This window comes from Pygocentrus nattereri, chromosome 17 (assembly GCF_015220715.1).
Source record: "Pygocentrus nattereri isolate fPygNat1 chromosome 17, fPygNat1.pri, whole genome shotgun sequence".
Lineage (NCBI taxonomy): Eukaryota > Metazoa > Chordata > Actinopteri > Characiformes > Serrasalmidae > Pygocentrus > Pygocentrus nattereri.
The window spans coordinates 32044880-32059900 of record NC_051227.1 but is presented as its reverse complement, the minus strand read 5'-3'; the positions used below and the strand labels follow the sequence as shown (position 1 = coordinate 32059900).

At 40.0% G+C, this 15021-nt stretch overlaps 1 protein-coding gene across 8 annotated transcripts; it reads left to right on the top strand.

Moving 5' to 3' along the window:
- The first annotated feature begins 770 nt into the window (after nt 1–770).
- aifm4 (apoptosis inducing factor mitochondria associated 4) lies at nt 771–14688 on the top strand. 8 transcript variants are annotated; one of them, XM_017694896.2, is made up of 20 exons: nt 771–903; nt 1340–1459; nt 3056–3134; nt 3690–3799; nt 4100–4209; nt 4351–4395; nt 4540–4615; nt 6147–6259; nt 6405–6491; nt 7461–7552; nt 7633–7763; nt 7884–7999; nt 8077–8148; nt 8230–8293; nt 9230–9306; nt 10138–10255; nt 10352–10450; nt 10543–10618; nt 10734–10838; nt 14052–14688. In XM_017694896.2, the coding sequence occupies exons 3-20, from the start codon at nt 3061–3063 to the stop codon at nt 14083–14085; spliced, it is 1599 nt and encodes a 532-aa protein (XP_017550385.1). In that variant the 5' UTR covers nt 771–903; nt 1340–1459; nt 3056–3060; the 3' UTR covers nt 14086–14688. The 8 variants fall into 8 exon arrangements, 6 of the variants coding, with proteins under 6 accessions (XP_017550385.1, XP_017550383.1, XP_037402239.1 ...); XM_017694894.2 differs by having other exon boundaries at nt 771–1033; XM_037546342.1 differs by having other exon boundaries at nt 771–1033; nt 3056–3527.
- The last annotated feature ends 333 nt before the right edge of the window (nt 14689–15021 follow it).

Here is a 15021-nt window from a genome sequence, read left to right as displayed (position 1 = left end):
GCCGAGTCCCGCCCTGCCGTCATGAGGAGCGGAGACAAACACACTCTGGAGGAGTTTCACCGTCATACACACGGAGAGCACGGAACTCTGGGAAATGTAGTAACATAATAATACAGCATCTTATTAACACAGATGACTGGAAATAAGCAGGAGTGGACAAAAACTCTTGTGTACTTAAAGAAGCAGAAATAAAATCTTAATCTTACTTCAGTGAAAGTACAGACGTAGACTGCTTGGTTGTAAATGTAAGCATAATTTTTTTATATATATATTGTGTGATATTATTGTGATCTACACTGGCGACCTGTCCAGGGTGTATCCTGCCTTCCGATTGGCCACCAAGTAATTTTCCGACCCTCCTCGTGGTTCTAGCGACCTCTTGTGGTGGTCTAATACGCTTGCGTAAGTCGTTTTGTAACTGCTTCGGTGTAGCTTAACGTTTCAGTTGTTAAAAGTAAAAAGTCAACAAACAATTCAATACAACAAAAATGAACAAAAAGTATCTTGTCACTTGTATTTCGAAATGAACGTTGAAATGACGCCAATACCGGAGCATTTTATTTGTTTCCCACCCGTTTTCCGATGAATCCCGCCTCCCTGCGCTAGGATTGGCTGTTGGCGTCTCCCGTTCCGCGGTAAGACTGGCTAATGCTTCAGACTCAAACGGGCCGCCGTGAACTTCTAGCCAATCCTTACATAGGAGAGCGGGGCTGATAAGAAAATAGGCGGGGGGAAAAAAACACAGCCGTGATTCGCTCACATCAGTCTGCTGTGTCATGGACCGTCAGCGATGTACCTGTTATGAACGTCGCTACGTTTGGTTGCCAGTGGCAACCGCAGCTCTTGTTGAAATGTGACATGGGTGGTGGCGTTTTTACTGAGCTGAGATAAGCAGCCAGACAGGTAGTTTCTCAGAGAGATGCACATATAACCTTTTAACTTAAACCATAGTCTGTATCCAAACTGAAGGAATATCAGTTTAGCTATCGTGGGGTTAATTCACTGGAGCAACGCGGAGGAAGTGTTCAGGCGCGTAAGTATAACGCAGATTAGCGTAAAAAATCCGATCTATAAATTATAACTTCAGGGAAACGTCATTGTATATGCTATATAGATCGCAGGATTTGTGTAACTGTTCCGTTGCCTACGCAAATATAGCCCACTGGCATTTAGCTGCACTGGTTGGTTCTCTTCCGATGTATTTTGCAGCCGGTATATGAATAATTTGTTGGTTTGGCTTTACTATGAGACGCTGTAGTATCAGCTGCGGGTTTGAGCAGTCAGTGGCACGTACTTAGCTACAGCACCCTGCTCAGGAAACTAATCTCCCGTCTCTCAGCTCCTCTGATCTGTAGGAGAACCTGTTGGACTTACAGACCTGTCTCGTTGTGTGGGAGTACTGGAAGAAATCATCGACTACTGAGAGTCCTGCTGCAGGAGGCTCACCAGAAGCACCGAGGTAATTAGGGGTAATTAAACTAGAGAGAAGCAGCTGCTGCTGCGGTTATCTCATGTAGACTGGTAGTCTAGAATTTTTTTTGCAAATTTAGAACACTTTCGAAGTTGAACTGTGGGTAATTTCTAAACGTTTGTACTTATATGTGTCTTTTTTATATCTTTAAAGTGGTTCTGTAATAACCAACACAGTAATCCTTATCTGGGACAATAAAGTTTATTTGGTCTGATCTGCTACTGCTAGGCAGTAGTCACAGAACCCCCTTGATGGTGTGACACATCCCCTTCCACCCTGACACCTGTAAAACTTTTGTCACCTAGTTAGATCCTCCCTGATTTCAGCCTTCACCTCTGAAGACTTTATTGTGATTCTGTTTTCTGTAGTTCCCTGTTAGGCTGTCTAATTTTCAGTTCCTAGTTCACAGTCTCAGCCTTTTGTTCACTTAAACTAGCGGTTCTTGAGTTCCCAAGAAGGTTTGAGTCGGACTGACCTCAGATCAGGTTTCTCCTGTAATTGTAACATTCATGATCACGGCTGACTGTAGATCACTGCTGCTCCAAACCCTGGGCTCATGTTCACAAAGCATCTCTGAGCAGGATCGCTGATCTAAGGTCAGATCACTCTCATATTTATGTTGATTTCAGTCATAGAAGCTGATCCTAGATCAGTAGGGAACAGACGAGCACAGCTGAATACATTTCAGGGTTTGCTAATTAATTAATTGCATAAGAGTGTTCATTTAGTGAATAATTCTCCCTACCGAGATCACACGTTTGAATGGTTTAATGCACAATTACTGTTTATTTGCTGAATTTAACACATTGTGTAAAAAACAAAAACAAAAAAAAGCAAAAGTAGTGGCACATGTTTAGTTTGTCTACAAAATGTTTAACTAGAAAATAAATAGAAATTGTGCAATAAAATTAGTAGACAAATGCCATATTTAAGTTTGTTCCCTGGAGAGGATGTATTGATGTATTTTCATTAAAAAAAAAAAAATTGTGGTCTTCAGTCTTTTGCATACATCTGTAAATATTTGACTATAGAAAAGAAACATATCTTTGTTTATTTTGGGTGGCGTAGTTGTAACACTGTGTTGAAAGTAACCCGATGTGCGGACGCTGCCCTCTAGCCTGGCTCACTCTCACTGTTAGTTGGTTATATGCTCCACAACTGTGCTATGTTGCAGCCATCAAGAGGGATTATGTAAGAAATGCTTGGAATTCAGTAATCAAAAACATTTATGATGAAAATATTTGTCTTCAATGTGAATCTTGAGGAATGTCACATAGCTGTCACAATGAGCAAATCACACTGTTATGAAAATAAGACAATGTGACCAAAGCATGTAATTAAATTGTTTAACTATATAAAAAATGCAAGTTACATTTGACCTTGCATTAGATTATAACTCTCAGTCCCATATTTTTACTGTGAAATGCCTGTAATTCTAGTGTCCTGTTATTGCAGTCTTTCTACTACTACATTTGTTTCATGCTTTGTTACAAATGTTAGATTTCTTTTCCAGTTCAGCTGTTTTTATTTGCTTTGATTTATTTTCTGGTGTTAAGAGTTTTATTTTGTGTATTGTATGTGCAGGTAAAATGAGTATGGGGCCAACACAGTGTGATGAAGTCACAGAAGTGGTGTGTCTGGAGTCAGACTTGCAGGATGGACAGTAATATGATTACCACATTACATTTTTTATACAACAACACAATATTCAGTGCTACTGAATATACTGAATAAATCACACCCATAGTACATTAGTGTAATGTTGGGAGAGACAAATGGGCAGGATGCAAATGCAAGTCCTGGTTTTATTAAAAATCCATGACACAATATCAGTATCAATAAAGGTGACAAAACAAAGACAGAACCCAACTGAATGAAATAAAGAAAACCGAAGACAGAGGAACGTGAAGAAACTAGAAAACCGGTGAGAGTTAACTAAAACAGGGCCTGAGAGAATAACATGCCAAGCAAACTCAAGGCAGGGGTATAAATACGCATGGAACAGACCAGAAACACCTGGGACTAAAGAGAGAGCGGGACTACAGACAACAGACAGGTGAGACAGTTAACAAGAAAGCAGGACCAGGGAGGAGACAATGAACATAAGCACATGGAACAAGAAAACAAAGACTGAGACAGGGCAAGACAGAATGTTACAGTTAGTATCTTGTGCTTGGACAGACAGCAGATTCCTGTATGACTGTTTTTTGCATTACAGAATGAAAGAGGTGGAGGTCAACCATCACAAAATTGTGCTGGTTCGTAATGAAGGCAAGTTCAGTGCCGTGGGTGGTCTGTGTACTCATTATGGAGCTCCCCTTATTAAAGGTACACTATTGCTCTGCTCTGCTGAATGTGTCCACTAACAAACAATAGACCAGACCATTAATTTTAATCAACGCTGCTTCCTATCACACGTTTATGAGTCCCACTATGAATGAGAGCATAGTTTGTTGCTAAATCAGGCTATATTCACATAAACTGTAATGCGCTGTATTCATTTGGTCAACTTATCAGTTAAATGTCTTTCAATAAACTCATACATTATAATTCAAGCCAAGTCAGATTTAAGATATCTCTACTTACGATCAGTAATTCTGTAAGTTCATTAAGTGTTTGAATGAACAGGGGCTTTGGTGGGAAACAGAGTCAGATGTCCTTGGCATGGGGCTTGTTTTAACACTACGACTGGAGATATTGAAGAATATCCAGGTTTAGACTCTTTGCCCACATACAAGGTATGTCTGAAAAGTTTAACACTGTGGAAATTGCGTAAGTTGACACAATGTGTAAGAAATTGTGTAAACCTGTTCCATTAAATGTGTAAAGCCCTTTTTGTACATCCCACATAAACACCATCATTGCTTCTGTTTTTTAAGGTGAAAGTTGAAGATGGTAAAGTTTATGTGACAGCAGGTAAACAGGTTAGTTTCATACCTTCTTCATTTGTGTTTGTCCAGCTCTCAGGTTGTATCAAATGTTTGATACACAAGGAATACAGAAATCTGCTAATTACAATGTTGCATTGGTTTGTGTTTCAACACTTTACCTGTTTGTTCCCATTTTAGACGTTGACTAAGCGTGTTAAAGAAATGAGCTGCAGAGTGCCTGGAGTCTGCCACACCGTGCTCCTGATTGGAGGAGGTGAGACTCTTCTTCTTCTTTCGTGCTCCCTTTAGGGGTCGCCACAGCGGATCATCTGCCTCCATCTTGCCCTATCCACTGCCTCCTCTACCTTTACACCAACCATCTCCATGTCCACCTTCACTACATCCATAAACCTTCTCTGAGGTCTACCTCTTCTCCTTCTACCCGGCAGCTCCATCTCCAACATTCTTTGACCAATATATCCACTATTCCTCCTCAACACATGTCCAAACCATCTCAACCTGGCCTCTCTGGCTTTATCTCCAAACTGCTCCACCTTCACTGTTCCTCTGATCTGCTCATTTCTAATCTTGTCCGTCCTTGTCACTCGAGGAGGTGAGACTAATGCTAGACCATATCTTCTGTATGTCTTGATGTTATAAACATCCTGTTAAAGTCATGTAATTTGAGATTTTTGAGATTGAATTTGGGAACTACAGCCATATGGAAAAGCTGAAGGTCAAATTAAATTAAGTGAAAATAAGTCAAGAAATCCTCCACAAGGAAAAAAAAGCATTTTCTGTACATTTTAGTGCACAATTAATTTTTTTCTAAATATGAAGGGAAAAAAATATGAGAAGACACAATTTTAGCAACGGCCAATTTTCCTTCCTTAAATAAAAAACATGCAATTTGACAAGGGGTGCCTAAACTTTTGCAAACAACCTTAACTGTCATATGCATTCATAAGCATCTGGGAGGTAACTAACTCCGTTTTTTTGTTCACTATTGTTTGGAGTTACTTGGCAGCAACGGGTAATTGTATTTGTAGTACAGATGAGTCACAGTGAGTCAGCAGTTGAGATTGATGCAAACATTGGAACCTGGAATACATACACACACTGCCAGCTTCGGTGTCAAACTGGCAGCTTTAACACTCTCCTACTGTTGTGGAAACTGCATGTAACCTGTATATCCAGTGCTGTTCCTAGAATTACATGCGCACTGGGTGGTAAAAATACATTTATAAAAGTTAGTGAGTTAAAAGTTGCACTGTACATCCAGATAATGAAAAATACCATTTTGAAAAGTATTTCATTCCATTCCATATAAAGAGTATCAGCTACGTTCCTATCTTATAACTAGGGACACACTGTAATGGGAACTGTGGGTTGAGGCTGATGTCCGATATTATTACATATCTACCAATGTAGAGACTGATACATAAACATTTATAAAAAGTTAAAATTGAGATTATATCCACATTGATTAACATTGCAGATCAAGATAATGGTTCCTTATTTAGGATTACAAGTAAAATGCCGTTAAATGAATACAATGCAGTCATTTTAGTGCAGTATCACAGCATCACCTAAACATTCTGCTCTTTCAGAGTACAATAAAATAAGTCATTAAATATTGGTTTGAAATATCAGTAAAATCTAAACATCCATCTGATGACTTTTTTTTAAATAAAATTTCTGCCAATACTGTTATCATTCCAATATTATTGTGCATCCCTACTTATAATTGTTAGTGGGCTGCATTTCTTCATGCCCCATGTTTATGTGTTTATGGTGTTCCACAGGTCCAGCTTCCTTACAATGTGCAGAGACCCTCCGACAGAACAACTATGGAGGGAGAATTATAATAGTCACCAAAGATGAGCAGCTACCTCTTGACAAGACCAAACTTAGTAAGGTGAGAATGACTCAGATTTCAGTTTTAAGTTTTGTGCTTAGTTTTGTGTTCTTGGTCAATGGAGAGTGATTGAAAATTCACTTATTTTTGTTTTTTGTTTACGACTTGAGCTAAAGCTTATTTTCTGTTATTATCTTTTATGTAGGCCATGAATATAGAGGTTGAAAAAATTCTCCTTCGACCAAGTGACTTCCTCCAGCAGCATGGCATTGAAGTGTTAAAAGAAAAGGAAGTAAGTAAAAAGAAAGAAACTTTCACTGGACAGTCATGAGAGAGACCTTGGTTGAAATATGAATGGGAAAGCTTGTAACTCTCAATGAGCTGCCTGGTTGCGAGAAAATCCTGCTTTTTAAGAAAATGAGGCCTGAGCAAGGAAAGTCCTCACCCCGCCCTCTTTCTGGTGATCTGCCCAAGCACAAAAGCCAGAAGAACTAAAAAAAAAATGTGTGCATTTTTTGAGCCAAACGCTACAAACTGTTTAGGAGTTTTTTTATTCAGATTTTTACCAATGATGTCAAATATGTCTTTGAACTGTAATTTGGTCTTCAGTTTCTAATTTTTAGGTCTCTCCCTATTAAAAGATAGCCTGGTCTTGTATAGCTGGAAATAACTGCAGGACAACATTGCGAAGATGACCACTGAGTGAACAGATTTTCCTATAAGGAATTTGGATGACAGCAGCTAGAAAATGTACAGTACTGTGCTGAAGTCTTAGGCTCCTGAACAAGTTATCAAAGCCATTTATCTTGATGCTTACTTTATCTGTTTGTAAAAAAAACACTGTATAACATTAGAATAAATGCAAACAAACATTAATGCAGGAAAAAGTAACCAGAATTTCTTGTTTTTGAAAAATGTGGGACCTCGATGTTCCCAGCTCTCACATGAATATGTTAGATTCCACCACCAGCACTCCTGATTTAACTTAATCACTGTTAAACCAGGTGTTTGATGTAACTACTAATAATACCAGGCTGCCACGAGGACAGGTTTAGAAATGCTTAGGCAAACAGTAGCACACATAAAATCACTACTTAATGTATTAATGTTATTTGTATTTATCACAGTGTTATTAGTTTTAATATAAGCACTTGCCCTGTTAATAGTTTTTTTGAATATTTTTAAGGTGCCTAAGACTTTTGCATGGTACAGTATGTTGTCATTGTCGTTGGTCAGACTTACTGGTTCTTATCCATTACAGGTGGTGTCTGTGAACACGGAGGCTAAAACGGTGGCATTCAATGATGGCACCTCCCAGCACTATGATCAGCTTTTGATCTCTACAGGGGCCAGGTCAGTTCCATTTATTGTGTCTGTCTGCTACCTTTTTTCTTCAGGTAATGGTGATGTACAGCTAACCTCTTATCCTGTAGAGCTAGAGCCATGCAGTGTCCAGGTGCTGAGATGGAGAATGTGAAACTCTTGGAGAGCTATAAGGATGCTGCTGGAATTTATCAGATGAGCTTGGGCAAAAAGGCAGTTATCATTGGAACATCGTTCATAGGTAGAGTTTGCATCCCTGTAATGTTAGCCCTGCATGAACATATATGATACTGTAAAAGAAAAGATAAACAAAGTATAGTTTTCATTTGTCTAAAACTAACCGTTTCTTTCTTGATCCCAGGGATGGAGGTGGCAGCGTATCTGTCTGACAAAGCAGCCAGTGTAGCTGTTGTGGGAAAGTCAAAATTTCCTTATCAGTTTTCACTTGGACCAGATATTGGGAAAATGACTATGAAGGTCAGAGACTTTCTTTGGTTTCTGTCTCAATCGTCTGCTGTGAAACAGTTCTTCTGCTAAAACTCTTCTGTTTAAAGATGCTGGAGGAGAAGAATGTGAAATTCTACATGAGCAGTGATGTGGCTGAGATGCGAGGTGTAAAGGGAAGGGTAAGAGTGAACAGCATTCAGAAAGCATTGTTGTGCTCTAATACAGCACACTGCCACTGTGATAAACTGTTGTTTTTGTAGGTGAAGGAAATTGTGCTGCAAAATGGTGATGTCCTCCCAGCAGATGTTGTAATCGTGGGAATTGGTATGTATAAAAAGATTTCATACCAGAGCCATTGGAACCACTGGGGAAAGTTGGCATTTGACCCCCCACATTTCAAAGTGCAAAAACCCACTACTATTTTGATTCAGGATGCCTATGCTGGAAAAAAAACAAAAAAAAACAAAAACAAAATCCACTCTCCTTAAACTACAGAGACCTAGACAAACAGACAGTCAAACACAGAGAGAGAAACAATCACCATTTCAGCTGGGAGTTGGGACATTTCTCATATAGCAAAGCATCCATGAGTCCATGTTCAGTGATGGGCCCATGCTGCATCTCACCAATCTGGTGAAAATGTTTTTACTGTGATACACAAACTAATGCTGTTGGTCACAGTTTATGTTCTACACAAGATTTGGTGTTCATCAGAGAGGTTAGCTAGCAAAGTTTGCTATCAGAGCTGAACCCAAGAGTTTCTAACGTTTCTAACCCTGGGCAGTGAACCTGCAGGGCCAAAACAAACACTAACACTGTTCATTAATAGGTTTATAGGGACATTTTATGTATTGCTGAAAAGCTCTTTTCATCTGTCGGTCAGTGGTCTAGTTGACTTTTGTCACTTAACCAGCTACAGTTTTTTTAGCATTTGTTTTGTTTTGGGTGTTTGTTTGTTTGTTTTGAAAACAGTAAGCTTTGCCCCACTGCTTTTGGATTTGTGCTTCGTATTAATGATAGATAAGACTATTAGTTAGACTAAGTCAGTGCATCTTGCACAAGGTCAAACGTTAACTAGGGCTCAGGGTAACATGCTCCCAATAGAAATAGAAAATGCAGGTGCAGCAAATGGCCCCATAATGATTCCTGTTTGATACATTAGACTGTGTAAAAAGAACTTCTCTCGTGCTCCTGTAACAGTTTGTTTGAAACACTAGAGTAGCACCACTTCTGTATGTCTGATTGTCCACTTCTTCATAGGGGTCATCCCTAATTCTCATTTCCTGAAGGGGAGTGCGGTGGAAGTGGATTCAAGAAATGCTGTCGTTGTTGATAAGGTAAGATTGCTGTAGTTGTAGCACCGCATGTGCTACCCCAGGCTCAAGGAGGACGCTGGAGGCAGGGTTCAGGGTTGCAGCAGCCATGTTTCTTTAATTCACCAAAATAAAGACACAGACTAAACACAAGGAACCAACGCTACGCTAAACTAGCCGCTTTTCAGTGGCTTCAGCTAGCTCGGCAGTGTCTCTCTCTCTCTCTCTCTCTCTCTCTCACAGCTCTTTTTAAAAGACGTCTGTCTCTCTCTCTCTCTCTCTCTCTCTCTCTCTCTCTCTCTCTCTCACTCACTCACTCACTCACTCACACACACACACACACACACACACACACACACACACACACACACAGAGCTCTTTTTAAAAGACGTCTGTCTCTCTCTCTCTCTCTCTCTCTCTCTCTCTCTCTCTCTCTCTCAGCTCTTTTTAAAAGACGCTGCCAGTCAGATCAGCCCTCATTAAGGGCCGAGAGGGAACGAGAGGTCACCGCTCCGCCTCCCCGTTACCGCCCCCAGCTGGCACCTCGGCCTCACTGCGTAACCGGGGGCGGTGCCCGGGCGGCGAAGCTCGGGACTGTGGTGCCTTTCGTGACCGGCACCAGCGTCCTCCTCCTCCCGCCGTCGCTCTCGTGACTCGCGTCAGTCGAGGGAGCTCGGGCTTTGCGCTCCGCCCCTCCACACTCGCGGTTCTCTCCGCTGGGTGTTCGGGCCCCGCCTTCCTGCCGTCTCTCGCGGCCGTCATCGTCGGGGCCCGGGGGGCGGGCACATGCCGCAGCGGTATGTGTACCCTGGATTGCTTACTGTCATACTAAATGTAGATCCCTTTTGTCTGAAGTTCATGAAAACCAACATTCCAGATGTCTTCGCCGCTGGAGATGTGGCGTCTTTTCCTCTTTGTATTCGTGAGGATAAGAGGGTCCAAATTGGACACTGGCAACTGGCACAAGCACACGGTCTGCTCAAGCACAAAAAACACGCAGCATAACAAGTAACAGCACAAACAGTAGGTGAAGAATAGAACAAGAATAACTTTCTGTTTTCATCATTAGGAAGAGTTGCTGCTTTAAACATGCTGAATAAGCAGACTGAACTCAACTCGGTTCCATTCTTTTGGACTGTGCTGCTGGGAAAAAGTATCCGATATACAGGTGACCATTAAAATGAGTTTCACATCACCTTTGAAACATGGGACCCATTTTCATTTCCCTAATTAATGACTATTCTTTTCTGTTTGATCAAGGATACGGTGAAGGCTACACGGACATTGTTTTCAAAGGAAACGTTGATGAGAGAAAGTTTCTTGCGTTTTATATGAAGTAATTGAAGAATATTGTTATTCATTAAAGTAACTTGTTAACATATCAGTCAAAGCAATTAAGTACGTCTTGTGACTGCTGTCGTATTTGAATCTTTTCTTTATTCACATTACAGAGGTGATGACGTCGTAGCTGCAGCCAGCTTGAACTTTGACCCTGCTGTGGCAAAGGTGGCAGAAATAATGGCAACAGGGAAGAAAATCACAAAGTCACAAGCCGAGTAAGTGTCCTGTAGCCTCCTGTTCATAGACACGAGCGTTCAGAACTTCTGGATCACCATTTAAAAGTTTGGAATCACTATTTTTAATAATATAAAGCTAACTTTAACTAAAACACATGCATGTAAACATGATGCTAATATCGTGTAACATTCAGGAAAGCTGTAGCTGTAAGAATTAAGATAAGATGCGTTTATTGTCATTGCACAGTGTACATCGAAATTGAGCGGCAATCCAACAGCACTTCCTTCATACAAAACAATTAAACATTAGGCTAAAATATCTAAACAGAAGGCTAAAATATATAAAGTGCAGATTTAAGGGGAGAAAAAAAATCTTAATTGTAAAGAAAAAAAGGACTATAAAACTATATATTCTAAAACAGTCAATAGACAATAGACAGGTGAGGTAGCAGTTGTAGTTGCACATTCCTTGGACAGCGTTACATAATATTGCACATCTAAGACTTATTGCACAGAAAGAATGCAGATTGCACTCTCGAGAACAAATGAATAATAAATAGAACAGAGGTGGAGTGGAACTCTGGAACACTGGAACAGTGTAAAGTGTCCTATGAATCAGTGCCCGTAAAGAGCAGTAGTGGAGCACTGGAACAGTGTAAAGTGCCCTATGAATCAGTGCCCGTAAAGAGCAGTAGTGGAGCGCTGGAACAGTGTAAAGTGTCCTATGAATCAGTGCCAGTAAAGAGCAGTAGTGCAGCACTGGAAAAGTGTAAAGTGTCCTATGAATCAGTGCCAGTAAAGAGCAGTAGTGCAGCACTGGAAAAGTGTAAAGTGTCTTATGAATCAGTGCCAGTAAAGAGAAGTAGTGGAGCACTGGAACAGTGTAAAGTGTCCTATGAATCAGTGCCAGTAAAGAGCAGTAGTGCAGCACTGGAAAAGTGTAAAGTGTCCTATGAATCAGTGCCAGTAAAGAGAAGTAGTGGAGCACTGGAACAGTGTAAAGTGTCCTATGAATCAGTGCCAGTAAAGAGCAGTAGTGGAGCACTGGAACAGTGTAAAGTGTCCTATAAATCAGTGCCAGTAAAGAGCAGTAGTGCAGCACTGGAAAAGTGTAAAGTGTCCTATGAATCAGTGCCAGTAAAGAGAAGTAGTGGAGCACTGGAACAGTGTAAAGTGTCCTATAAATCAGTGCCAGTAAAGAGCAGTAGTGCAGCACTGGAAAAGTGTAAAGTGTCCTATGAATCAGTGCCAGTAAAGAGAAGTAGTGGAGCACTGGAACAGTGTAAAGTGTCCTATGAATCAGTGCCAGTAAAGAGCAGTAGTGGAGCACTGGAACAGTGTAAAGTGTCCTATGAATCAGTGCCAGTAAAGAGCAGTAGTGCAGCACTGGAACAGTGTAAAGTGCCCTATGAATCAGTGCCCGTAAAGAGCAGTAGTGCAGCACTGGAACAGTGTAAAGTGTCCTATGAATCAGTGCCAGTAAAGAGCAGTAGTGCAGCACTGGAACAGTGTAAAGTGCCCTATGAATCAGTGCCAGTAAAGAGCAGTAGTGGAGCACTGGAACAGTGTAAAGTGCCCTATGAATCAGTGCCCGTAAAGAGCAGTAGTGCAGCACTGGAACAGTGTAAAGTGTCCTATGAATCAGTGCCAGTAAAGAGCAGTAGTGCAGCACTGGAACAGTGTAAAGTGCCCTATGAATCAGTGCCAGTAAAGAGCAGTAGTGGAGCACTGGAACAGTGTAAAGTGCCCTATGAATCAGTGCCCGTAAAGAGCAGTAGTGCAGCACTGGAACAGTGTAAAGTGTCCTATGAATCAGTGCCAGTAAAGAGCAGTAGTGCAGCACTGGAACAGTGTAAAGTGCCCTATGAATCAGTGCCAGTAAAGAGCAGTAGTGGAGCACTGGAACAGTGTAAAGTGCCCTATGAATCAGTGCCAGTAAAGAGCAGTAGTGCAGCACTGGAACAGTGTAAAGTGCCCTATGAATCAGTGCCCGTAAAGAGCAGTAGTGCAGCACTGGAACAGTGTAAAGTGCCCTATGAAATTAGTGTTAGTAAAAAGCAGTAGTGCAGCACTGGAACAGTGTAAAGTGCCCTATGAATCAGTGCCCGTAAAGAGCAGTAGTGCAGCACTGGAACAGTGTAAAGTGCCCTATGAAATTAGTGTTAGTAAAAAGCAGTAGTGGTGTTCAGTCGGTTCTACTGAGCACAGTGTACTATAGAAAGTCTTTGTCAGTGTGTGTGTTAAGAGAAGAGAGTAAGAGCGTTTCAGTTCTTCTTGTAGAGGCTTTTCTGCTTAGGAGAATGCTATACAGCACTGACCGTGAACTAATAAAATGAATATCTAGAATGCCACATATTTGAAAAGTGGTGACAATATCTTGCTGATTGAATAGTTTTCATAGTTCTTTTATGTCAGATGATTTTTATAACTAGATCATTCCAATTTATTGTTTAATACTATTTCTTTTTTTGCAGCATGACATTGTTTTTCTCAAAATACTTTAAACTCTGAGAAATTGGTTTACATATGTAGTTTATGAAATCATTTCAGTCTAAGCTGTACTTTATTGTTTAACAATTATTATGACAGCTGACACATTAGAGAGGTTTATTAAGTACACATTTGTTATAATACAGAGAATGTTGTCTACGTCAAATAGGTTTGTGCTTAAGAGTTTATTATACTCTATATATTATACTACATGTACAATTCAGAGAAAACTGATTTATTTACCTGATAAGGACATATGTGTTTTGAGTAATAATAAGTATCATTTGAAAATATGAATATCTGTAACTAGATACTGTCCACCTGTCTTATTAGGTACAGCCATCAGGATCTGTTGAAAGAGCAAGTCATCACTGTCAGACAAAAATATGTTAAATAGGGAAACTTTTCAAGAGAAGGAAAAAACAGTCTTAACTACCAGTGGAATTTAATGTAAATCATAGTTTATTCACTGTCAACTTGGAGTTTTTCTGTTGGTCCAGTCATCATTAAATTTTAATGCATTGAAAAGGAGAGCCGGTGTCTTCAAAAGGTCAAAAAGTGAAAAACGGCAAGAATGGAGATATGAAATGGAGTGTGTAGCTTAAGATTATATAAATTTCTCTGACCTGAATGAAACTTGTTTGACCATACATTTGATTCTGAATCACTGGATTCAAAAGTGTCAAGTTATGTTTTTGACTGAAATGTGAGCACAGAATACCAAACCTTATTACTCATACACCAGGTTGTCTGTTTTCACAGATCAGAGGACCTTGGTTGGTTGCAGCTGCCTTAAAATAAACATCTGCGTGACTGAAGACTGCAAAATGTTCCCTTATTGGGTCAAAGGAAACTTTTATGCTTTACGTTTCTATTGCACACTGCCGTCTGATACTCCGTTTACTGATAAAGAGTGCCTTGATATTCTGAATCATGAGCAGTTTGAATTTACATGTAATGTCTTCTGGACCAATGATTCAGTGGCTCAGAGATGACTGACAACTAATCAAAGTACTTGAATATCTATTATAACACTGGAGAAATTGTGTTTGTATTAGTTTCCAATCTTCCTTTAAGAGCTTTTAATATTGTATAGTATAAACATACATGATGACTTGATATTACTAATTTTGAATTCAACTTATTCCTCTTCTTATTTAGAAATGAAAGTAATTTAAATCTTTCAAAGACTCTGTAACTGTGTCATTTCATTTAACTGTCTGTATCTGTAGTCATTTGAAATGAGAAATGGAATTGAAAAGAAGGTTGTTTGGGGATTTACAGTTATACTTCTAGTACTGTGCAGATTGCAGTGAGTTAAGTGTATTCTGTTACATATGCAGAACTGTGGATTTGATGTGTCTGTGATTTAATAAAAATGTGGTAAGTGAATGTGGAACATAAGTGTTATTAAAAAATATTAATTATGACCAAGAATTAGTACAATATCACTGAATGTAGGGACACAGTCGATGTGACAGATGGTAGTGGCTATTTTGTGGCTCTTGCGCTGGTATGAGTGTTTATGCTGTTCACTTCATTAGATGTACAGTTAGAAAGCATAGCTCATCTTTGTCCATGAACATTTTGTGTTTGTCATCCTCCAGTCCTTCATCAGTGGTCTGTACTGACCACAGGACCACTGTTCACTGGGCATGTTTGGTTGAATATTCTTAACACAGTACTGATGTGTACAGCTACTGGAAATACTGCTGTGCCTGATACACTCCTA

Coding starts and splice junctions, on each gene's coding strand:
- aifm4 (XM_037546341.1), top strand. CDS start 3,568: ATGAACATAAGCACATGGAACAAGAAAACAAAGACTGAGACAGGGCAA. Junction 7,553..7,632: donor TTGATCTCTACAGGGGCCAG/GTCAGTTCCATT, acceptor CTTATCCTGTAG/AGCTAGAGCCATGCAGTGTC. Junction 10,451..10,542: donor AAAAAGTATCCGATATACAG/GTGACCATTAAA, acceptor TGTTTGATCAAG/GATACGGTGAAGGCTACACG.